Source organism: Podarcis melisellensis (assembly GCF_964234715.1).
Source record: "Podarcis melisellensis genome assembly, chromosome: 6".
Lineage (NCBI taxonomy): Eukaryota > Metazoa > Chordata > Lepidosauria > Squamata > Lacertidae > Podarcis > Podarcis melisellensis.
In genome coordinates, this window is record NC_138538.1 from 97,276,896 (window position 1) to 97,300,823 (window position 23,928).

Below are 23,928 nucleotides of genomic sequence, written 5' to 3' on the forward strand. Positions count from 1 at the left end.
TTGGCACAGAATACCAGAAAATAGAGAGCTAATTTGCATGTATGCCTATTTTCAACGAATTAAGAGCTAATTAGAACTTATTAAAACTGACTTTTTTTAACTTTCCAAGACTATAAGAGAGATCTCCCTTTGGTAAAGAAGATGAATAAACAATTTTGCTTTTTAATTTTTTTTTTAGTACAGGCCTTTTGAAGTTTATTATTGCAAAAGTTTACTGGATGCACAACCATTAGGCCATTTCATGCCTGTGAATGTAGAGGCAAGCTCCAGTTTTCTACTGAAAGCCAGACTGGATGTGTGCATGTTTATTAAACACGCACTTGCCCATTTACCTATAGCACTGCTGGATTTGGGGTGTGCAGGCAGTTCCCCTGCCCAGGGCGCTGAGCCAAGGGGGTACAAAATTGAGAAGATCCATTTGTATCTACAACAAGTGGGCGTTGGTTGTCAGCTGCTTTGGGCACAGGGTCACTGTGGGAAAGCTTCACGTAAATAAACACAGTCAAGAAGGAGAATCATCTTGGCCAGTAAGTCCTCATTCCTTTCTAAGGGCTCGCTAAGAAAACAGCTTGAAAGCCACTGCACGAACGCCATCCTGATTCTCAAACTCCAAAATCTTAATGAAAATTCACCCTGCACTCTTAACCCTCCCCTGAGCCTCAGAGGAATTTGCTTCTGTAAACTTCACTGTGAAACAGCCTGCAAGAGCTTTTCATGACTGCACAGTTAAATATAAAATAACCTTTCTCGATGCCATATGGGAAGCCTCTACAGAAAGCTTTGGCACTGTCTCCAAGATAATTTCACTGTGCCCACTTCTCCCTTCTGTTATAAACACTCCTGCATGATTTCTATTTATTGAACATTTTAAATGTAATTTTAGAGCAAATCTAAATGTTAGCTGATTAAAATGATTATCTGCTTGGCACTGTGCAGTCTGCCCCAGAGCATTTAGCTCCAGTTGAAAAATAGGTGACGCTTTAGCACACCCTGGCATATGATGGAGGGAAAGAAACACCTGTGTTTTACAATATGTGACCCAAGTGAATGAGCAATGCAATCTGAGCCCACTTTCCCACTAAAGAATTTTGAAATAGTAATTAAAAAGAATTTGTTTCTCATCAGCCACAAAAGCATATTTTTAGAGTTCTCAACTAATTGAATAATATTTAGTTTACCAAACTAACAGTGCACAAACCAGTAACAAATCAAAATGGTAGTTTTCAATTTGCTGTCTAACCCAACTGACCTCTCTGTACTTCCCAACAAATCGTCTAGGTTATTCAATATTTTGCTGTCATACGCAGATGGCTATATTGATCCTATACTACTTAAGTTTGATATTGCTTTGTGCTCATTTCTTCTGAGTATATAATTTTAAAGATTCAGAAAAAGAATGTTTGTTATCTGCCTTTTAATTAAAAACATTAATATTTGCATATTAGCAATGTGTAGTGTATACAACATGTAGGGGATAAAATAACTAATACTCAAACAAACACTACCGATCCTTGACAGCAGGCGTTCTGTTTTTATTTCAGTTCCCTACCACTGAAATAACAGCCTCCCAAAATAAAAAAATAAAAATCCTTAATTCCAGTCGCCACAAACTAAAACCTGCCTTTCCCAATGAAAACTGTGTTTCCAGTCAGCCAAAACTTCAGTGGATTAATCTGCTGATTAACCACTGATTAAAGTGTGCAGTCCTTTTCTGCATATCAGTATACTCAGTCTGACCCTTTCATGTGAATTCATAGCGTCCTGCAAAATAACACAGACATTTACAGAGTGTTAACATTTAGTGGCAATCATGAAAGTAATGAGAGCCATTGCTAGCCAAGTAGGCAGGTAAGCTGAATAACTCTTGCTGGCTTAATGCATCCTGTTCCCTTTGGCAAGAAAGTAGCACACACAGTTCCCCATACATGGTGTCCTCACAACAACCCTGTGAGGTAGGCTAGGCTGAGATAGTAACTACACAGCAGACTTCATGGCCAAGGCAGGATTTGAACCTGTGTCTCCCTTCCCAGTCATGGTCTGGAACTTTAGCCATTACCCCTCCTTTATAAGAAGAAACGCTCCAAGGTTCCCTAATCCAAATAAGCCAGCTGTGGCCAAAAGGCCAACGGGCACCAAGGCACAGTGATGCAAGCACAATGAGTACAAATGGCCGGCTTATGTTATGAAGACCTGGTAGTTTTTCTCCAAACCTGGGCTTGTTCCACAATTGGAGATGCTTTGGGTATCTTCTGCCCAGAGCTCCTCAACCACCGCCCTTCCTCACAAGGCCCATTCTAGCAAGCACTGTGAAAATCTCACAGATCTCTCTCAGTTGAGGCACATGACATGTATCTCTGCAATGCTGCTTAAACTCCTCGGGTGGCTGAGAGAAAGGCAATGACAATGCACAGCAGACAGGGAGACTGCGACAAAACAGAGCTTGTGTGGGACCTTATGGTGGAAGGAGCATGGCTGGCAATGTCCAAGATGGGGGAAAGGCAGGGAAAATGTGGGGAGCCAAAGGGGGGAGGGAGCACAAGGCAGGGGGAAATGAGCTTGACATGCTTCCATTCAGAATTATCTGGAAATAAGGCTGTCCCATTTTACCAGCAGCGTAAAATGGTAGAGCCCTAAGGTAGCAGAATGGGGTGGTGCTGGTCATATTCTTTAAAAAGTAGTGAGGTGCCACATCAATGAGAAGATAGATCAGATCTCTCTCTGGCTGGGGGGAGAAACTTTCCAGAGAGGTTATTTCTTTGTGGCATCAGAAGTGTTGCACCGCAGGCCATCTCCGTTTGTTAATTCCTTCCCCGACTGACTTGTGAGAGTGGCAAACACAGTTTCCAGGAGGCAGTACTTCAGGGAAGAAAGAGTAACCATGCTGGGTTCTGATACTGCAAATTGTAGCATTTTTTGCAAAAGGAGGGCAACTGTCCTCAACACAGCAAACTCTCTCACCTCCTGGAAGCCACAGCTGACATTCCTTGTAGCTTTTCAGAACACAGAATTGGTAAGGACCGTAGCAAGCCGTTATCCCTTCCCCTGAGCATGGGTGGAGCCAGGATTTTTGTTAGGAGGGGCAGGCCTTTTGCTAGGGGAGGGCAGAACCTCACTTTGCTATGTATTTTTATTGATTTAGGGGGCAGCTGTGCCTTCCTGCCCCCCCCCCACTACACCCATGCCCCTGGGTGGCCCGTGGAGGAGACGCCGAGGGGTTGCAGTGCAATGTTGTTCAGCAAGCAAGGCAGTCTCAGCTCAGGACTGAACTGGATAAGGAGTTGGTTAGAGCATGGTACTGATAACACCAAGGTTGCAGGTTTGAGCCCCTCCAGGAGGTTGGACTAGATGGCCCTCAAGGTCCCTCCCAACTCCACAATTCTATGATTCTATGCCCTTGCTACTCCTTGACATCAAGGTGAGGTTGCTGGGCAGGAACATGGAGAAGCTGGCTGGCATTTGAACTGGCCTGAGAATGAAATAACAGGAGGACTTGATGTGACATGAATGGATGCAGATCCTTTAACAGCCTCAGTTGTTTATATGCATGCACTGAGGAATCTGACAGCAAGCCCCCCACCTCCTGGGGCATTTATGCAGAACACACACAAGGTCAAGGGGAAAGAGATTGGAGCAAGAGTAGCAGGCCAATGCTAAATAGAGACCACCTGCCAATTCGCCCCTGAATATACTCCCCTTCAGTTCACATATGACTTTTACAACATGCCTCCTTTTATGTATTCAGTGGTCTTTTTTTTTGCCTGATCTTGAATCTGGACTAAGGATTATGAGCCCTTGTGTTCAGATTTAATACATGATATCCAGTCACTGAATATTTCAGTATTTGGGTCACTGCCATTGGCCCTTAAACTCTGAGTTATGATTCACAGCTTGGAAGTTTAGACAGCCAATCACGTTGAGAGTGGGAGTGGCCCAGTTGCTTTACCCCTGTTGTCCAGTTCTGTTAGTTCCAGTGCTTTTTTTTCTGGGAGGATGCAGAGGTACGCACACCCCTAAACATTTTGTGACTCTTTGTACTTTTGTCCATTTACTGTATTTATTTCCCCCGATTTGAACTATAAAATCGTGATTTTCTTGAGTCAAAATGAGAGTACCCCTAAACATATAATTTTTTTTTTTAGAAAAAAGCCCTGGTTAGTTCAATAAAGGTTCTTGCTGTTATCACTGTGTCTTGCTTCATGGGAACCACCTACACTTCAGCTCCCCTGTAGCATCTTGTTTTGTCTTAAGAGAACAAGGCTGGAAGTTTCCAATTCAAATCTTGCCTCACACAAACTTCTTAGTGCAGCACCACACTTTTCTACATAAGAAAATGAGAGAGTTGCAAGGAGGAGAGTCTCAGCCAGACACCTAGCACAGAGCACCTTCATGTTTTATATTTGTGTGGAAGTGAGATTTTATCAAGCGCATCTTTTCATCTCCTTCGATTTAAAGCCCTGCGGGTGGTTGCCCCAAACAGCGCACTGAGCTGAGAGGGTACAGAACTGAGAAGATCCATTTGGAGACGCCAAATGTTGGCCTTGCTCCAGGCACTATATTACCAAAGATTAGCAAGGCCCACCCCTGTTTGCATGTGGTTACCAAAGTGCTCAAGAGGAGAACATTGGGCCCCTGTCAGGGATTGGAAATCTGCTCCACAGGTTACTGGGCTCCAATTCCTATCAGCCCCAGCCAGCATAATCAGCGTTGATGAGACCTGAAGTCCCATGGGCCAAAAAACCCCCAATTAAGAGTTAGGTTCATGCTACAGGTTGGAGTTAAAGAGGAGCCCACATTCTGAAGGCAACTGCATCTGTGATCCTAAATAAGCCTCGTCTATCTCTCTGCCTCAGCCTCCTATCTGCAATATGGGGGTTAATGGAAAGGAGAGGTGATGTCAAGGCCAAGAGTAAGAAACAGGAAGACACCGGCTCAGGTGTCATCTCTGCCTCAAACTCTTTCAGTGGCCTTAGGCAAGTTGCTCTTCTCTGAGCCTTGGCATTTCATAACATGGATGTAATATTCGCCCATCTTACAGGGCTGGTGTCCTTAGGACCTTTGGAATGATATATACAAAGCACTGTGTAGCCTTGAAATGTGTGACTTAAATGCTACTTAAATGATACTGGCAGAGGAACATGGAGCAAATGGAGTGGGACAACTGTGTATGAATGAATGATATTTGTTAGTTGCTTTTCTTACAAAATAGCCCAAAGAGACATTACAACCAGTTAATAATAACAGTGAAAACCTAAAAACACAACTAGACAGATAAAGGGCAGGATTGCATGTCTCACTGCGTTAAAAGATGCCACAATGCCACCTTTCAAATAAAGGCCCAAAAGCCAAGGCCTTGTGCCCAAAACTGGATAAAGGTGGTGCTGGGTGTGCCTCCCTGGGGAGAGCATTCCATAAGCATGGGGCCAACACTGAAAAGGCCCATTCTCAAGTTGCCTTCCTCCAAACCTCCCACATTGTTTTGCATGGCAAGGCAGTGGAGGTTTCGGATCAGAATTGTCCTTCTAGAGGGGCTGCCTTCCCAGGTTGACAAGCTCCATCTGGCCCTCACTTCCTTCTACAGCACCTGCAGAAACCTCCTTCTTGGCCATTGGACCCACTCTTGGTCTTGTCCATTCAATCCGCCAGATGCAGGAGAAGTCCTTAATTCACTGACGGTTTGAGACCCATTGGCTACCCTCACCTGTGGCTGCAGTCACCTGCTGACAGCTTCTAGGAGCCACAGGTGAGAGGTGAGTGCAGAGTGAGAATCAAAGGTGGACAAACTACCCCAGAAGGAGCATATCATGCCCCCCACCAGAGGTACTACCCCTCCCCTAACACCCCATGGAAACTAATAGAGACTGGAAAATGGATGCAGTTATTAGGTAGATCTTACTTGGCACTGCACAAGTGGAATCATCTGCAAAACAACTCTCCTTTTGTGCTTCAGCAGGAAGGATAAACATAAAGCAGACAGAAAAGACTGACAGTGCAGAGGCAAGGAGATGGGCCTGAAGGTCTTCAGAAATCCAAAGTAGGCAAGCAGGGACCAATCTCAGCATGCACGTAAAAATCTGATTATGTACACACACACACACACACACACACACACACACACAGCCTCTTCTCTTCTAACTAATGGAGTAGGGATTGCATTAAATGCCAGCAAGTGCATTCATTTTAATCCTTATCCCAACCGTCTGCCTTGTTCTGTATTTTTGCTGAAATCAACCCCTGTAATTCCCTAAGCCCTATTGAATTTCCTCATTAGCACACTCTCAGCCCGCCCACCCCATTGCCACATGAGGCTGCAGCACGTGAGGATGCTTTCCCTGGATTCCCCTGGCTAGAGCTGCCCATGTGAGAAACTGGGTCCTCTGTTCCTCCCTGTCTTTGCGCATGCACAGGCCTCTGTGGCTGACCAATAATTTGACATTCCCTGTGCCGCAAAATCTTGGGACAGACAGGGTGGTAGGCAGAGAATATAGCAGCTTTCAGACAACCATAAACCTGCAAGCACATCAAAGTTTTGTCCTGGTGTTATCTGACCTCATTTTGGGTGCATCTGATCTGACCCACTCCCCTCCACAGTCTGCCTCCATCCTATCCGCCAAGGCACCTCCTGTCGCTCAGGGCACAGGTGAAACAGCTCCAGGGTTTGTTTTAAATTCTCTTCCCCTCCTCCTGGATTCCAAAAGGGTTTTAGTCTATTCATGATTTCACAGTAACAGGCAAAAGCATTTGCGGCAAAGTCTCCCATCTGTCCCATTCCACCGCTGTTCTTAACAACAACAGGGATGGCACAAAGGGTGGTTGTTGTTGTTTTATAAAAAGAGGTTGTTTATTTTGTAGGGAAAACGACTTGGGTGGTCCCATCTATTAGGCATTTGCTTTCCCCCATGAAGGAATCTCCTTTTCCCTTTGCAATAAAGGGAGCAGGTGCAAAGGCAACTCTTTCAAGGGCACCCAGGTGCAGATTTTGAGGTCTCGGATGGGGGAAGGGGTGGGAGAAGTCTCCCCATTATGTGACTCCCAACTTGGACAAGAGGTTATTGCACCATCACCAAAGGCATCGTTTAATATATTTGGATGGGGGAAACTATGGGGGAAACAACAGCAAAGGACAAAACGGAAGAACAGAAATGTCTGTCTAAAAAAGGTGGTGGAGGGGGCAATGACAGTAAGAATGCCCATCAAATACAAACATTCAGGAGAGAGCAGAGACATTCAACATGGATCGTGCACCCAGACAGACAACCCTAGAGACCAAGCAAAGATACTCACTGCCTTTGCCCTGTCCTCGCGCTCTGGAGGTCTTTGCCAATTGTGTGGTCAGAGAGGCTCTATGGAGAGAAGAGAGCAATCTCTTAAGCTGGGAGCAAAACCCACAGACAGCGACACACCTCCCTGCCTCCCCCTCCCCCTATTTCCCTAAGCAACGCTTCTGCTGAAACCTCTCTGCATGTCACATCCAGTAAACACTAAAGCAGCCTAACTGAGCAGGCTTGAGGTTTGGCTGGCACTGCAGAGCTGGCTCACAACATTTCCATTGGTAGGATTTGAGAAGTGCCCACCTGATCGGAGCATTTCGAAGCATCCTCCTTCATCCCGCTCCTCCTTGTTAACCTGATGGCATTCAAATCCCTTTGCTTCTACTAAATTAAAGTAATCCACCACTCAGGGTACGCAGTAAATGTCTGATAAAACGTTTGCTGGGAGGATTCAGATGGGAGTCCCGTCCCCCCCGTAAACATCCATTTGGTCCTTGTTTCAGCAGTTAGAACAAAGCACTAGCCTGTATTTAAATAAGTATTTAAATGAGTCCTTGGTGGGTTTAGGATAGGATGGTAAATCCATGGAGGTTTCTGTGCAAGGCAGCTGGTGGAGTGGGGTTGAGGAAAATAACATCAGCGAGTTTCATTAAAGAGCGCCAGTGCCAGTCAAGTCAAATTGCATCTATTAAACAGCAAGGCGGGTTTCTTATTGGGAGCACTCGTGTGATAAATACACAGCCATTTTTTAAAAATAAAAGATGTGATTCAGAGTCAACTAAATAGAAATGTGTGAGTTCCTCCTCCGTTCATCAGCCTGGGTGTGATCTCACACTTTCTTATGCTTCCTCTCACCTGACTCCCATCATCAGTCCAGATCTCCTGCCAGCTCAGGCACACCTCTGTCTCACTTCCTCTCACGCTCTTTTCCTCTAGAGGTGGAAGGAGCTTTGAAGGCCATCACATGCCGCCCTGTGCAATGAAGGGATTTCCCTAGTTGTAGCCCGTGCCCAACAGACGTCGCCTGGGGCTTCTCACCGTCTCAACTTGGTGGTCACATATTTATTGGTCGATAAATGAGTGGTGAACTTGGGTCCAAGGATAGCCACACTCAGGACCAGCCCTGCAGCAGATGTCCTCTTGGCCAGGGTCCCTGGGGTTAAATTCTAAAGCCAGAACTGTTGCCAGGATTGGGAGTGTAGCAAGCAGGAGGATACTTGATCAGGCAAAGGCAAACATCCGGGATTCCTGTATTGACACCTTGCCAAACATCAGGGTCAGCCACAACTTGACCGAGATCTTCCGGCTCTTGTGAAACCATTCAGAGTTGCATAGTGAAGGACCATACGGGTACTATTGGCTTCAGAATGGTTCCACCCCCAGGCAGACCATTGCTTCAGCCTGACAAGACCTAGTTATACATACTCTCACTAGGTCAGGCCTGGGTAATTTTAGGCTTTCCCTAGCTGGCCCACAGCTGCCTTACATCTGTCTGCAACCCATTTATTCCTTTGACTTTCTCTGCCACCTGTCTACATGACAAATAGATTTTAAACTGTCCAATGAACAGTGTTTTTTGGACATACCGTTTGTTTATTGGTTTGTATTTTGGTTAAAGAAGAAAATACTAGGTATAATAATAGACGGAGAATTCCCTGGATGGAAAGATCCAGGTCTGAGGCAAGAACTCATTGGTGAGAGAACCGCAGCAGAAACTTTAAATCATGAACAAACAAATCATGTTTAGCCTGGAGAAGAGGAGGTTAAGGGGTGATATGATAGCCATGTTCAAATATATAAAAGGATGTCACATAGAGGAGGGAGAAAGGTTGTTTTCTGCTGCTCCAGAGAAGCGGACACGGAGCAATGGATCCAAACTACAAGAAAGAAGATTCCACCTAAACATTAGGAAGAACTTCCTGACAGTAAGAGCTGTTTGACAGTGGAATTTGCTGCCAAGGAGTGTGGTGAAGTCTCCTTCTTTGGAGGTCTTTAAGCAGAGGCTTGACAACCATATGTCAGGAGTGCTCTGATGGTGTTTCCTGCTTGGCAGGGGGTTGGACTCGATGGCCCTTGTGGTCTCTTCCAGCTCTATGATTCTATAAACAATGCAGCAAAGTAAAGTGTGGAAATATAGCCTCTTAGACCTTTAAAAATTCCCCTTCCAAGTTGCTTCTAAAGTTCTCCACTTCCCATCATCTCCAACTAGTAGGACCAGTCCTCAGGAATTATGGGAATTATAGTGCAAAAACAGCTGGAAGCCCTTTTTGGGAAATGACCAGTGTTCCCAAGTTGTAAGTCACTTGAGGGGGCGCCCAAGGGCTCCCTGCACCAGGGCACCCGGGAGGAACTTGGCGGCTCAGCTGCCCTGCAGGCCCAGTGCTGCCCAGGGTGATCTGCCCCTCCTGAACCCCCCAGCTACACCACTGCTGTGGCATGGGCCAAATGGCTCACACAAGAGCACAGTACTTCCAGTACTGGCAGTACTTCCAGAAGCTTCCAAAAGAACAGTTCTGGCAGAGGCAGTGGAGGCTATGCAGGCTGGTGTGGCCTCTCCTGAGGCTGCGTAGGAGGAGGCCATGGAGAAAGATAAAAGGGGGGAAGAGAGGGGACAGTGGCAGGGAGGGGGCAGGCAGGTGAGTGACAGGGTCAGTGGGATGGGGGGTGCCCTGATTTCCCCACCTGAAATGTTAATGGGCTGCAAATCCACTTCCAAAACAGGGAAAAAAACACCACATATTTTTGTGATAAGAAAAGTGAAGGCAAAATGCGCTGGTGTAGGTTAATATAAACTCTGCATATGCAAATTAGAATGAACGCTTAATAAACAGCAATACTATTTAACTCCATGCAAATTTGGTGCAAACAAATCTGGATGAATACTAAATAAACAGGTCATTTGAAAGAGCCTCGGTCTCTGCTGCTATGATTTGCATCCACAGATTAATTATTGTGACTGAATGCACTAAAAAATCCTTCTTTATGTCCATGAAACTAGCTCCTAAATCATAGCAGGATTCCTGGTTTATTGTGTTTCACTATTCCTTTACAATCAAGTTGTTCGGATAACCCATTCAAGACTGCAGAGCCAGTTTGTTAGCCCAAGAACTGGAAAAAGAAACTATGAGCTATAAGGTTGGTGAAAAGGTAGTATCCAAAAGCCTTTGGTGCCCTGCTGGTACAATTTTGTCTTCACCCTAGGTCAAAGGGGCTTCTGCTGCAGCTTAGAGCAATTGCTTCTTTCACATCCCTTGTAGCACCAATTTTTGTTTTCAACCCGCTTTCTCCATCCTAGCTGATGTAAGAGCCTTAGCTTTGCTTTCCCCATTTATAACTGATGAAGGGCATTTGAATCACTTGTGTCATGTAGTCAATCCAGCAGAAGCGGGTCTGCCAAAAGACATCATCATAACCTTCTTTGCCTCTAGTAAAATAGCTATTGTCAAGTTGCTCTGTTTGTCACAGCCTTAAGCTGCTGTTTTTGCAGCAGTAACCCAACATTATTGGAGGGAAAGGATTCAATATTTCTCAGTTTGGCAGCTTACAGCGTTCCTGGCCATATATACACTAAGTGAAGCTGAAGCCTGGGAAAGCAGATAGCTCTTTGTCTATCCTCTTTCAAAGCAGGGGACGGAGATGTGGCAGGCCGGTCCTGCCCATGCACCAGACTCCTTAGGGTGCTTCCAGATGACCTCTTTACTGAGCATTCATTCTGGTTTGTTTTCAGGGAGATGACATTGGCTCAGACCCTCCAAGTGTCCCTATTTTTCAGGGACATCCCTATTTAGAGGTGCCAGGTTTCTGATTTGGATGTCCCAGGTTTCTTAGGATGTCCCTATTTTCATCGGAGAAATGTTTGAGGGTATGTAATGAATGAGCATTAAGCAGCCAATGTTGTCAAATTAAATAGCCAGTGTGGGAAGCCAGATGCTGCTGTGTCAGAGAGTCTCCTAATGAGGGATTATTCTGGCCAGTTTTTGTGGACTTCTATCTGCTAGTCACCTTTTATTTCTCTAGTGCAGAAAAACACCAGCACATCCTTGCTCCTTGCCGTCATTCCTCCAATTTTTATTGTCATGAAGTCCTTACCATGATGGCGTTTTAGCTAATCACAGAGGTCCCCTTTCCCTCATAATCTCCTGGTTCTCCACTACTTCACATTGGCTCTCTGTGCCAATTCTTCTTGCTTATCTGCCTTTGTTTATATGTATATGCACTTTATAAACTGGCTGCCCTATAACCATTTTTTTTATTGGCAGCTTCCAAGGATGAAAACAAACAAAATTACAACAAGTAAATACAACTGGTATAAACCCAACAGCATAGTTTTTCAGAGTGTGGCCAAAGGTGCCTCCAAACTCTTACTATTTTCATTGAGGAATTCTCAGCCAACAGATTGTGTGGAAGAAGGGCCCAGAGTCATCTATCTCTGCTTCCCCCAAATAACCTTCAGGAGGACTGTCTTGTTTGATAAGAAAAGCAGCAGAAATATGTGCTGGAAACTGTGGAATAACACTTGCTTCACCACCACGTCCTCTAACCTGCCCGCAACATAGTCTCCCATTGCAATGAAAATGTGGAGACCTCACAAAAACCCTTAAGACATCACGGCTTCTCTATTTGTCATGCAGAATCCCAAATTCCCAATTGCAAGTTTTTCCCCACCCCAAAAAACCCAAAATCTTTCCCCACCTTTTCATCCATTGCTCCTTCCATCTCCTGGCCCGGGAAAGAGAGAAGCAGCAATGTACTTTGGGTTCTCATTTGCATGCTCTTGCAAACTGCTCAGCAGCATCACACGGGACAAGGAGGGTCTGCTCTGCCTCTAAACCTCTTAGGTCCCTGCCCAGTTTCTTTGCATTGCTGCCTTTCATTGCCAGTTTTGTTTGGGAACCTGAAGTGTCACTGAGCTGCCGCCACCTGTGTATGTGTAGTGGTCATTTCCTCTTTGGCTCCTGCTTTGAGAGAGATGCAGAGAGATCTGAATCTGATCCTGCAGCTTGGCTCTCTCTGTGGCTTAAAATGAACTGGACCAGATTACTAGAGAGGAAAGGGATTTGGGGAGATGGGGAGGGGGCCTCCGCAGCAATAATTCCTCCCTCCAAAGCCCCTTGCTGCCTGACTTCTCATGTGGATGGGGGGAAAGCATTGATCTTTCTCATGAGCTGAATTGATAGTGCCTTCTGAAATCTTGTTAGTCTACCCATTTTGTGCATTTGGGTGAGGGGACTCCCAAAGCAGCTAAGGCAGGGGGTCCCGGGGAGGCATGTGGTGCCTATGTAGCTGATCCGTCCAGAATTCACCACAGCACTAGGATGCTGCAGCTGTTTACACATTCCTAATTTACTCAGAAGATTGAAACATTAAATTGTGTCCTCCCTCAAAGAGGGCACGTGTTGCGGTGAGACCTGGAGACCGATCCCCTGTGTTGTGAGTGGGTAAGATTGGTCAGCCACAATACCTGATTGGTAGGTCCCTCGATGTTGGTTTCCACCAATGGGGCACAGTCCAAACGGATCGAGGGACCCATATATACGCATGCACGCGACCCAGAGCTTCCTCTTTCGGCCCGTGCATTCGCAACACCTGTCCACCTCTCCCTACTTTTAGGGCTTGTTGCGCTTGACCTTGCTATGCCGTCATGTGTCATCTGTCATTTGGACAGGGGCATGGCAGGAATTTTCCCCACTTGGCTGATTGGCTGATGCCATTCGGGTTTCGCCTGCCGCGCAGCAAATCGTCACAACTTGTAAGGTTGCAGATAGGCACTGGTTCAGGTGATAGGGATGGGAGAACGCTCTCACCATCCCTATGTGAAGGGTATTCCGTTAAAGGAATTCAGGGACTCGATGGTTTGGTCATCCCCTGAGAGGGGATTGTGCCCGTGCCTGAGTCCAGGGGGGCATTTGGGTGGTAGAGATAGACTGTGCCCGGCTTTCTGCTTAACCAGATGTTCACCCTTGGCTGACCTATGCTGGAGCCCTGGGTCAGCGCTACCTGCATCGCAGGGAGCTAGTCGAACCAGAGCCAATGCAACCATTCACTTTCTGTAATCAATAAAGTTGTGGCCTAAATTCTGCCAAAAAACCAAGCTAAAATTTGAGTCAAGTGTGAATTTATTTAGGGGGGAGGTCTCTGGGTCTGAATAGAATGTCCCATCTTCCATCTGATGAATGTCGGAGAGTATGCCACAGACAAATCAGAATAAATGCTCAATAAATGTGTCATCTAGAAGCACCCAAAGAATTAGGGCTGTATACACTTGGTGCCAGTCAACATTCTGTGCCCTGGAAATCTAATCTTCCATCAAGAAAATATGAATGCTTTCACTCATATGAATTATATACATCCAGCAAATATGCATTCCTTTGTTTCTTTTTCATAATTTATGCTGAGGAGAGAGAGGAATCCATGCAGGGTGCTGAAGCCCTGGCTCCTGAGCAGGTGATGCACTTCCAGGGATCTGCCTGGTGGCAAACGGAAACCAAACAATTTTATATAGCATAATTGTAAATATTTTCAGGTGTGAGATAGAGTATATCTTGCCCTCCAAACGCTGTGACTGCCTTTTTTCCAGTCCCCACTCTCAAAAATTTGTCATGCTATTCTTTCTCCCCAACCCTTTCCCATTGTTGATCCCAATGGCAGCAAAAGTTGAGTCCCAAGGCAGGCATCAGAGATAAGCTGCCTACCAAACTGATATATTTATATAAGTATTGTTTTATTTATTCAGAATGTTTATAGGCTATGCTTCAGCAGTGCACTCAGAACAGCTAAATGTAAGATGATAAAGGCCACAATTTTAAAACAATGAATCATCATGAAGCACAATAAAATAAGGCACAACAGAGCCATAGAATGAGATAAAATGCTAGCATAAAACCAGAGTTGGCATCAGGGGTGGCGTCAAGATTGGGCACCTGCCAAGGGATTCAGCAGGATCCCTCACCAACTGACCACCAGTCACTCTCCTCACACATCCCCAGGCCACCAGATGTGTTTTAGTGATGGGTATGGCTGTGCTTTTGAATGGGAACTGATCCAGACACCTGCCAGGTCTACCCAAAATGCAGTCCCCAGCCCAATGTTTGGTTGGTCATTGCATTTTTGGTAATTTAACATGGTGAACCCACCATAGGTCTGAGGCAAGCGCCACCACCTACTACTATAACATAACTGTTGGTGGTGAGGTCAGTGACTGGCTGCAGCAACAGCGGCAAACAACACGTTGAGAGGGTGTTGGTCTCAGGTTGGGAGCGACTGAAGTTCAGTGTCAGCCCTGCACAAAACCTCAGTCACATAAAAGCTCTGAAAGGTGCTCACTTTAAGCTCCTAAATTGTTCTAAATTGTTCCTTTGAAGCCCCTCATCTGACACCAGGTGTAAGTTGGGTGGGCATGGCTTCCCCAAAATGGCCTTGTGGGCCTGCAGACCAGAGGTAATCTGTTCTTGGTATAAGCTTTCGTGTGCATGCTGGTATCTGAAGAAGTATGCACGCACATGAAAGCTTATACCAAGAATAAACTTAGTTGGTCTCTAAGGTGCTACTGGACAATTTTTATTTTATTTTTTATATATTTCGACTGTGATCATTAGATCTGACACTCTTGTGTTGATAGTGTTTTTTGCTAATAAAGAGTTAACTTCAACTTGCATGGTGTGATTTACTGCTGGCTCGCTCCTGACAGGACCGTTCCCAAGGGAAGCGCACATATAGCACATTACAGTAGTACAAGTGGTCCCCTTCCAACTCCTTGTTTGTAAGTGACTGGATTCTGAGGGAAGGAGAGGAATGGGAGAAGCCTTGCACATGGCTTATGGGTAGAAAGGGGTGAAGTTGGGGCAGGTGGGCCTAGGCTTAGGCCTACTTCCCACTATGATGATAACCCTGAGTCTGGGCTATATCACTTCAGAGGAAAAGTGAAAGATCACATGACTGCATAAGTATACAAAAACCCCACACATAACCCGCAATATGTAGGAAATTGGTGTGTAGCTGGACAAGTTTTCAGTCCTATGAGCCCCCTCTTATGGTCCAAGGTGGCACAGTCCAGGCATACACATTTCCTGCCTCACTGAGGGCAAAATCAGAGGCGGCATGTATGTGCCTGAAAGCAACCAGGGGGAGATTAAAACCAGGGTTGCAACAGTAGGGAAATTGTGCTTAATCCTTTCCCTCCATGCCATTTCCTTGATTTAACTGCCTCCCCAAAGAGCTGTTAGCTGCAGATGCCTACCTCTTTCCTACACATGGAGAGCCATGGCAAAAAGCAGCGGGTGAGGGGGACTGAAACTGGAGAAATGCCATGAACTCACTGCTCCAATGCCATGGCTCCCATCCCAAACCTTCTTCCCTCACTGGCTGCTTTCAAAGGCAGAATAGGTGTTGGAAGAGCTGATCACAGATCTCCCAAACGGCATCTACTTTGGCCCTGAGAACTGGGCTTCAGCAGTCAGGGAGACATGGGTCGGATGGAGGCTGAATTTTATGTGCTGATTCCAAAAGGTAATTTAAAACATATTTTTTTAAAGTTAAAAAGCAATATTATTTATATTTGAAGAACTCTGTTGGGTCATGGTGTCCATCAACTGATTGCTTTGACTCCCTGCCAGCAGGTTGTTAATGCAGAAGGTCGCCCACTGGGAAGCCCAGCTATGATTATGGACTAATATTTTCCCTTTTATGTTTTCCCAGGTCAGGGTTGCATTAAATCAGGAACAAAACAGTGCCCATGTGTTGATACAGGCACTGTGGCAAATGTGATTAAATGGACAATAAAGAGAATTGCATTTCACAAAGGCCAATATTTTAAAAAGCCTCTTTTGAGGCAAGAGGAGAGGGTTATGGAAAATTCCTGCTCAAATGACCACAGAGCTTTCCAAGGGTGGGGAGCTGTTTATCCTTGCAGATGTGATGAGGCAGCTTCTATGGGATAGCTTTTAATAACACAAGCATTTTTGACATTAGGCTTGAATGTCATCCAAATCTTTTAAAAACTTCTTTAAGAAATAAATTTAGAGTAAAAGTAGATAGATTTACAGTGTGTTATAATCTAAGAGAAAATGTTACGAAAATGCTCTACCGGTGGCACCTCACCCCGGCCAAACTGGCCAAACTGTGTAAGAATAGATCTGAAATTTGTTGGAGATGTAAAAAGGGGAGAGGTTCATATATGCATATGTGGTGGGAATGTGAAGAAATTAAAGATTTTTGGGATATTGTATATAATGAATTAAAAAAGATATTCAAATTCCCATTCACAAAAAGACCGAAGGCCTTTCTATCAGGGATAACGTCAAATGAAATAAAGAAGTAAGACCACTTTTTATGTACACAACATCTGCTGCCAGGATTCTGGCTGCAACGAATTGGAAGAGTGAAATTACACCTACAAAGTTAGACTGGCAGGTTAAAATGACAGAATACATCCAATTGGCAATAATGACGGGGACAGTTAGAGGGTACTCAATGCAGAAGGTGAATAAAGATTGGATAGTATTTAAAGAATATCTGAAAACCTATTATGATAGCAAAAACCTCCTAAATCTTGTAATGTACAGATAATAAACCCAAGAATATCTCTTTGAATGAAATAAAGGAAACAAAGTATAATAATATGATACTGTGTAAAATTAACAAATGAGATTCTGTTTCTTGAGAATAATCAAAAGTTTAATTTATCCTTCTTGTTTTCATTCTTTATTTTTATTTTCTTCTTTCTTTTTTCTTTCTTTTTCATTGTATTTTTCTTTGTGTGTGTAATGTTTGTGCATAAACTGTAATATGGCAATATTGTTGTGTAAATATGTGTTGAATGTTGAATAAAGATTCATTTGCTCGCAAGTGGCTCATAGCTAGGTACAAAATGCGCCTGGTGAATTTTGAATACAGGCTTGGGGGGGAGGCATCAAATGTTGGCCTCACTCCCCCTCCCATGTGACAGGGCAGGGTGGAGCCCGTGGGCTCTGTGTCAAAGCCCTCTTGCAGCCCACTCGGTATGAGAAGTTGGACCACCCTGGTCTAAATATTCTTAAAATGCAGTATTCGGGGAAATAGCTACATTCTGCCCCCTGAATGGAAGAAGAACAGGAGATGTCCCTGCAAGCTGCACATGACATGTAGCTTGATCCTCAGCTTCCCCCAGCGGCAAAACCTGGATCTCAAATCCAGGTCTTCCCCATCTGAAAAGCAGTTAGTAGCAGCAGTGAAGATGATAAATGGAAAAGCTAAAAGTTGTCACCCCTCCACCTTTTCAGTGCATTCCCCTTTGAGAATTGGGGGTGCCCCATTCAAGGAGAGTAGCTAAGCTTCATGGGGACAAATGTGTTGATGGGTTTGCTTGGAGAGAAGGGAATGTGAGCGGAACAGAGCAAGCTCAGGGCAGAGGCAGAGCCTGACTTTCAGCTGTCGAGTACAATAACATTAACCTCTTCCCACAGCTTGCTAGACTCATGTTGCTGCTGCGGCTGTCAATACATCAATGTCTGTCATGCAGCCTCCTTGGGAGAAAAATGGAGCTTGTTGTGAAACATCTGAAAGAGCTTAAACTCGCAGGGGGGGGGGTATAACCAAAGAACAGACATTTCTTAAGCTCACAACCTACTGGAAGTCCTCAAGCTGCAGTCATAAATGCACTGTTTAGATGCTGCCATAGGAAGGAAGGAAGGAAGGAAGGAAGGAAGGAAGGAAGGAAGGAAGGAAGGAAGGAAGGAAGGAAGGGCAAGGTTGTTCCCTCCAGCCATTTAAATAATAAAAAACCTGAATGGATTAATGAACAGTTTTTGTACTGAACGACCCAAACTCATGAGGCTCAAGCCTAGATCCACCAAAAATTGCTGGGTTCTGCCCCACAGCTGATTTCATAATGTTCTGGCAAATTGCACTAACTGTTGCACCTTATTGTAAGACAATGCACAATACCCAGTGGTTTTTCACTAAAATATGTTTAGGGGTACTCTCATTTTCCTACTCATATTGAAATTTTGAACAAGAAAGCTAAAAGTGAGCAGGGGGTGAGGAAATGGAAATGAATAAAAGCAACCACCACATCCACACCACACATCCATCAAGAGTGGGAGGGAGGGGATTAAATAGAAGTTTTCACAAATCTAACGAAAAACAAAACAAATGGAATGAAAGCAAATAATTGAAGTTGGTGCCATTTGTTGCAGTCACCAAATAAATGACACAAAAAGCCTGCAGCTGAACTGAAGGGGAGTGAATGACCCTGAACATTCATGTAAGTTTGCAAATCAAGATTAAAAAATAAATGCAAACTGGAAGGGAAATAGCACAATTAAAACAAATAGATTGAATGCATTGAAGTTTGTTGATGGTACCAAATCAAAGGATCTCTCCAAACTGGAGATGGTAAATGTGATTCAATGTAAGCAAGGGTAAAGTGAGGTGAATGGGGATAAAAAAATTATAAACTGTGCACACATAACATTTTATAACAGCATCAATGGAGACCAAATATTTCTGAATTTCTATGGAGTCAATGTACTGTATAGTTTTTGCTCCTGGAAAGCACTTCTTGAGAATCTGGATTTGTTCTGAAAACAAAAGTTCATTGCAGCTTCATTTCGGTGTTACCCCACAGTGCATCCATTTGAAAGCACATGAAAACATATATAGGAAACTCTGGCAAAGTGTGTGTCTGTGTCTGCACACATCCACACCAGCCCAATGAAATTGTGGGGGGGTGTATACCAAGATTGCAACTTCTAACACTTCCTTCTTTATTCATCAAGGGCAGGACGAGAAAAATATGGATAGCCTAACCAAGGGGATGATTTTCAAATGGGTATCATGTGACCACATCAATTTTTGTGGACAGAACGATTTCCAATCAATTTAGATTCAAAGCAGCATATTGCAGATGAGCAAGAATGATTCCGGATTAATAAAAGGCATTTTTGTACTATAGACAGGTTAGTGTGTGTGTGGCCCTAATTTCTCATGGGGTCTGAACTGGTGACGACTGACCAGGAATGAGACCTTGTGGTCATAGTGGATGGCTCAATTAAGACGCCATGCTAGGGATAATTAAGAAAGGAACTGAAAATTAAGACTGCCAGCCATCATAATGCCATTATGCAAATCAAAGAACTCTGTACAGTTCTGGTTGCCTCAGCTCAAAGAGGACGTTACAGTGGTGGAAAAGGCTCAGACGAGGGCAACTGAAATAATGAAAGGAGCAAAGTGACTCCTCTACAAGAAAAGGTTACAACATAGGGAATTTTGCTGGAACTCAGGAGCATACAGTGAAGCTGAATGCTGGAAGATTCAGGAGAGGCAAAAGAAAGCATGTCTCCACACACTGTATAGTGACACTGTGGATTTCACTCCCACAAGAGCTAGTGATGGCCACTTTAAAATTCTCTTTAAAAGAGAAGTCCAGGCTAGGGATTCTTAGGAAAGGAACTGAAAATAAAATGCGCCAGGATCATAATGCTGTTACAAATTGTCGCCTCATAAAGGATATTGTACAGCTAGAAAAAGTGCAGAAAAGGGCGATCAAAACAATCAAGGTGGTGGAGCCCCGGGGGGTAAAGGGTCCATTGTTTTGGAAAAGAATGTTTAAGTAGGAGCATGAGAAAGGAATTACGCAGGGCAGGGGGAAAGTGGACAGAGAGGGACTTCTCTTTCTCTCATCATCTAAGAGCCAGGAGTCATCCAGCAAAACTGAACGGTGGAAGATTCAGAACAGACAAAAGGAATGGAATCATAAAATTATAGAACTGCAGAGTTGGACGGGATTTGCTTCTTCCCACCCCCCATGGCTAAGCCAATGGCAAGGAATATTTATTCATTATTATTACTTTATTTCAATAATTTATATACTGCATTACACTATGGCTTCTAAGTGGTGTACAAAAGAGCCACAAAGGAGAAAAAAATATTATTAATAATAATTAGAGAGAGAAAGAGAGAGAGTCTTCATCAGATACCTAAAGTTTAGTTTGCAAGACTGTTTTGGCCAAGGCATGGTCACCTGCTCTATACCCAAAATCATATATGAAGTCAGCTGTGGGGCGGATAAAGACATAGAGGGGCCAAAAGCAGGTTGCAGGCACCACCAGCCAGATGATCGGCAACAGATAGTTGGAGTTTGCGCAGTGCCATGTGCTCTGAAGTCCTAACATCAGCTGGTTGTCAGGGCATGATTATTGGGGCTTCCATTCACACAGTGGATCTGAAAATGGGTACCTTGACAAAATTGTGATGTCAGGTGATTAACAGGTAGGACCCCCCCCCCCCCGATCTGCCAGACCTTACCCATGGGCTGGAGGAAATAACCAGGTCAGTTTCCCCCACTCCCGGCCTCAATATGGCATTAGCCAGCACAAGATGGTTGCCATAGAAGTGGCCAACAAACTGAACAGCTTCAAAAAGGGACTGGACATATTCAATTATATTTATTTATTCAATTTCTATACCACCCTTCATCTGAGGAACACAAGGTGGTTTACAATCTAAAACCACAAAAATATATAACATAGTAACAAACAAAAACAATACCCCCCACCCCAGTTTAAAATTGCTTAATTATGGGAGAAGAGGGATGTTTTTGCCTGGTGCCTAAATATATGCACTGAAGGCGCCAGGGGAGCCTCCCTGGGGAGAGCATTCCACAAAAGGGGAGCCACTCTAGAAAAGGCCCGTTCTTGGGTTGCCCCCCTCCAGACCTCTCATGGAGGAGGCACATGAAGAAGAGCCTCAGGTGATGATTGCAGTTTGTATGGGGAGAGGGGATCCTTGAGGTATTGCAGTCGTGAACCATTTAAAGCTTTATAGGTCAACACCAGCACTTCCATGATGGCTCTATTACCTCCAGTATCGGATGCAGTATGCATCAAGCAGGAGAGCAATGCTGTACTCATCCCCTGCATATGCAGGATGCTGGGCAAGACGGGCTCCTCTAATACTCTTACGTAAGAGATGAAGTGTTTGCCTCCCGTTTACCTTATCTCAGGGAATTCACTGACAGTCATGGAGAACTCAGGCGCCCAGCACAGTCCCATCTCTTCATGGGCAAAAGACGCCTTTGGGATCCATTTCTTGATTAAACTACAGTATTTGGATGTGAACACCCCGTTACCGAGAGAAGGTAGTACTTGTTGTCATTGTTGTTTTCAAAGAGCAGGAGTCTTGATTATGCGGGTGAACAGGATTGCTCCATTGCTTTCTGGTAACTTTAACAGTTGCAACATGAATACTGGAAATTCAGCCAGGGAAGCTTTTCCCAGCATGAAGATAGAAGTGGTGGGGAAAATTTACCTTGCTGAATTCCTGCTTGTCACCCACTCTTAAAGACACAAGAACCCTGTAATTCAAAATTAGCAACCCTGCATGTGAGGCAGCCATAAAATTAGGAACAGATGCAGCATATTTGGTGGCCAGTCTCTTCCCTGTCACTGATCTGGGGAAGAAATGTGTCTGTCTTGGATCTTTCGGCCATGGATATCCATGCAACATTTGCCAGTCACCTATGATCTAAGGCACTAAAGAAGCAGCCTGCTCGGCGATTTAGCCTCGCCAGCACCTTCCAGTCAGTCTTCTACTTCCTCTTATCTGCAAGCTGTCACTGTCCCTTGGTGAACTGCCACTGGTTCTGCAGCCCACTTGCCTTTCATTCAACAATTTAAAAAAAGAGAAAAGAGGGAGGAGACGCCAAATCTATGCTGCTGCTGCTAATCACTCCCATTTATCACAGCAGCCAGGCAGGGGAAAAACAATCTGTCTGTAACTTGTAGAGCTCACTGTCATTCTTGGGGTTTTTAGTACTGTGTTAATCCTACTCCTCTTATTTTTTTTAGCTATTTTTTGAAAACCTGCGGTTCACCTATCAACACAGAGACTTCCCAGAAAAGCAGTATGATTTGGGGCCGGGTATGCTATCATGAAGAAGAGGTGTGAGAGGATTCGTGCATGAGTAGGACTGTCCTTGGGAAATGAGCATCTCTCTCTCTCTCTCTCTCTCTCTCTCTCTCTCTCTCTCTCTCTCTCTCCCCCCCCTTCAGTCATCCTGGAGAGGCTACACACCAATTAACATACTGAGAGGAAATCCACTAAAGTGATCTTAAACGAGGGTGACAGTTGAAGAAGGCCCATGCACCCCTCCCTTACCCAGTGGCGTAGCGTGGGTTGTCAGCACCCGGGGCAAGGCAAGTAATTTGTGCCCCCTAACCCGTGGAGCGCACCCCCCCAGATGTTGCGCCCGGTGCGGCCAGCCCCCCCTGCACCCCCACGCTATGCCACTGCCCTTACCCACCCATTCAGGCCCACTGCCCCACAGAAATTGGTGAGAGGCCAACATCCCCAAATGCCACCGCTCAGGAGATTACATTTGACCCAGAGGTCTGCTGCCCTGTTGCAAAGGCCGCCGCACCAGGCAGCTTCCTTGTCACAACCGCAAGCACCCAGCTCCTACCTGTCTCTTAGCGGTCCGCACTGCAGAGGCTGCTTGGGTTGGGCTGGCGCTGGGTGGGCACGGCTCACTGAGGCCCTGGACGACAGAGACTGCGGCCTCCCGGTACATCGGAGAGCTTGAAGGGTGGCCAGCCTGACCACTGCTCTGTCTATGGCTGCCTCGGGAGCATGCTGCTGAGTTTGGCTTCTTAGCTCTGCGGCTCCTGAAGAAGAGCTGGTGGAAAAGGAGGGAGGTGGGGGGACGAAAGAAAGAGAGCAGGGAGAGGCGACAGAGTGAGGATGCTCCCTCAGATGTGTGCACAGAGAATTGAAATGCACCAGAGGACTGGGCAGGATAGCACAGGCTCACAGCCTGACTCGTTCTCATTATTCCAGCAGACTGACTCCCGCCTGCCTGAGGCTCACTCCCGCAAAATTCAGCCGTTTCAAGTGCACAATGTTTAGAAGAGGGAGGGTAGGCTCATCCCAGAAGGATCACTGAATTGCATGCAGGGTGTGGGGGTGAGTTGGAGGGATTCACCTTCCTGTTTGCTGGGGTTTCAAGTCCAGCTTTGCCAGAAAAGCAAAAAGGTACATAAGCAAACAGAGATGCTTTGATTTATGTTTCTAGGCTGGCTGTTCCATGGCTGCTGGATTATCCCTTTGTGTGAGCAGGAGGAGGAATTCACACCGTGCTTCTCCTCAGAACAGCCGGGAGAATAATCTGGGCTGCATGGATGCTCCAGACCAGAGCGTGCTGTCAGCACCGGCCTCAGGCATCTAATTAAAACAGTGTTTCATAGGAATCTGGCCTTATATTGAAGCAGAATATTGTCTATATGACCCAGATTTGTCTGTTTCAGCTAGCAGCTCCAAGGTATCACGCAGGGGTCCGCCTAGCCCAGTGGTTCTCAAACTGATTTCTCTTCACCACACTTTCAGAATACAAATTTGCTTGCACCAAAAATTTAATTGATAAGAAATACATTGGAAAACAAAAAAGAAACAATCCTAGCAGTGCTTGATTTATAACACGGAACACAACTACTTTATAATATGATCATTAGTCACCCAAAAAGTAGAAAACAATGCAGCTACATAAAAACATGCATCATTACCAAAATATAAACGAGCCTCTAACATACAGTGGGGGGGGGAGTATTTGATCCCCTGCTAAATTTGCCCATTTGCCCTCTGACGAAGAAATGACCAGTCCATAATTTTAATGGTAGGTTTACTGTAGCTG

General features: G+C 45.1%; 1 protein-coding gene across 9 annotated transcripts in view; it reads right to left on the bottom strand.

The window, feature by feature from the left end:
* RGS8 (regulator of G protein signaling 8) overlaps positions 1-23,928 on the bottom strand; it is a 73,500-nt gene that overhangs the window by 15,362 nt on the left and 34,210 nt on the right. For 3 of the 9 annotated variants that reach the window (XM_081915156.1, XM_081915155.1, XM_081915158.1), the window contains exon 2: positions 7,282-7,340. In XM_081915156.1, the coding sequence (XP_081771282.1) occupies positions 7,282-7,340 (59 nt within the window). Of the gene's footprint in view, positions 1-7,281; positions 7,341-7,571; positions 7,917-11,633; positions 11,658-22,704; positions 23,113-23,928 lie in introns of those variants that run through there. The other 6 variants (XM_081915154.1, XM_081915162.1, XM_081915160.1 and 3 more) reach the window with 6 other exon arrangements.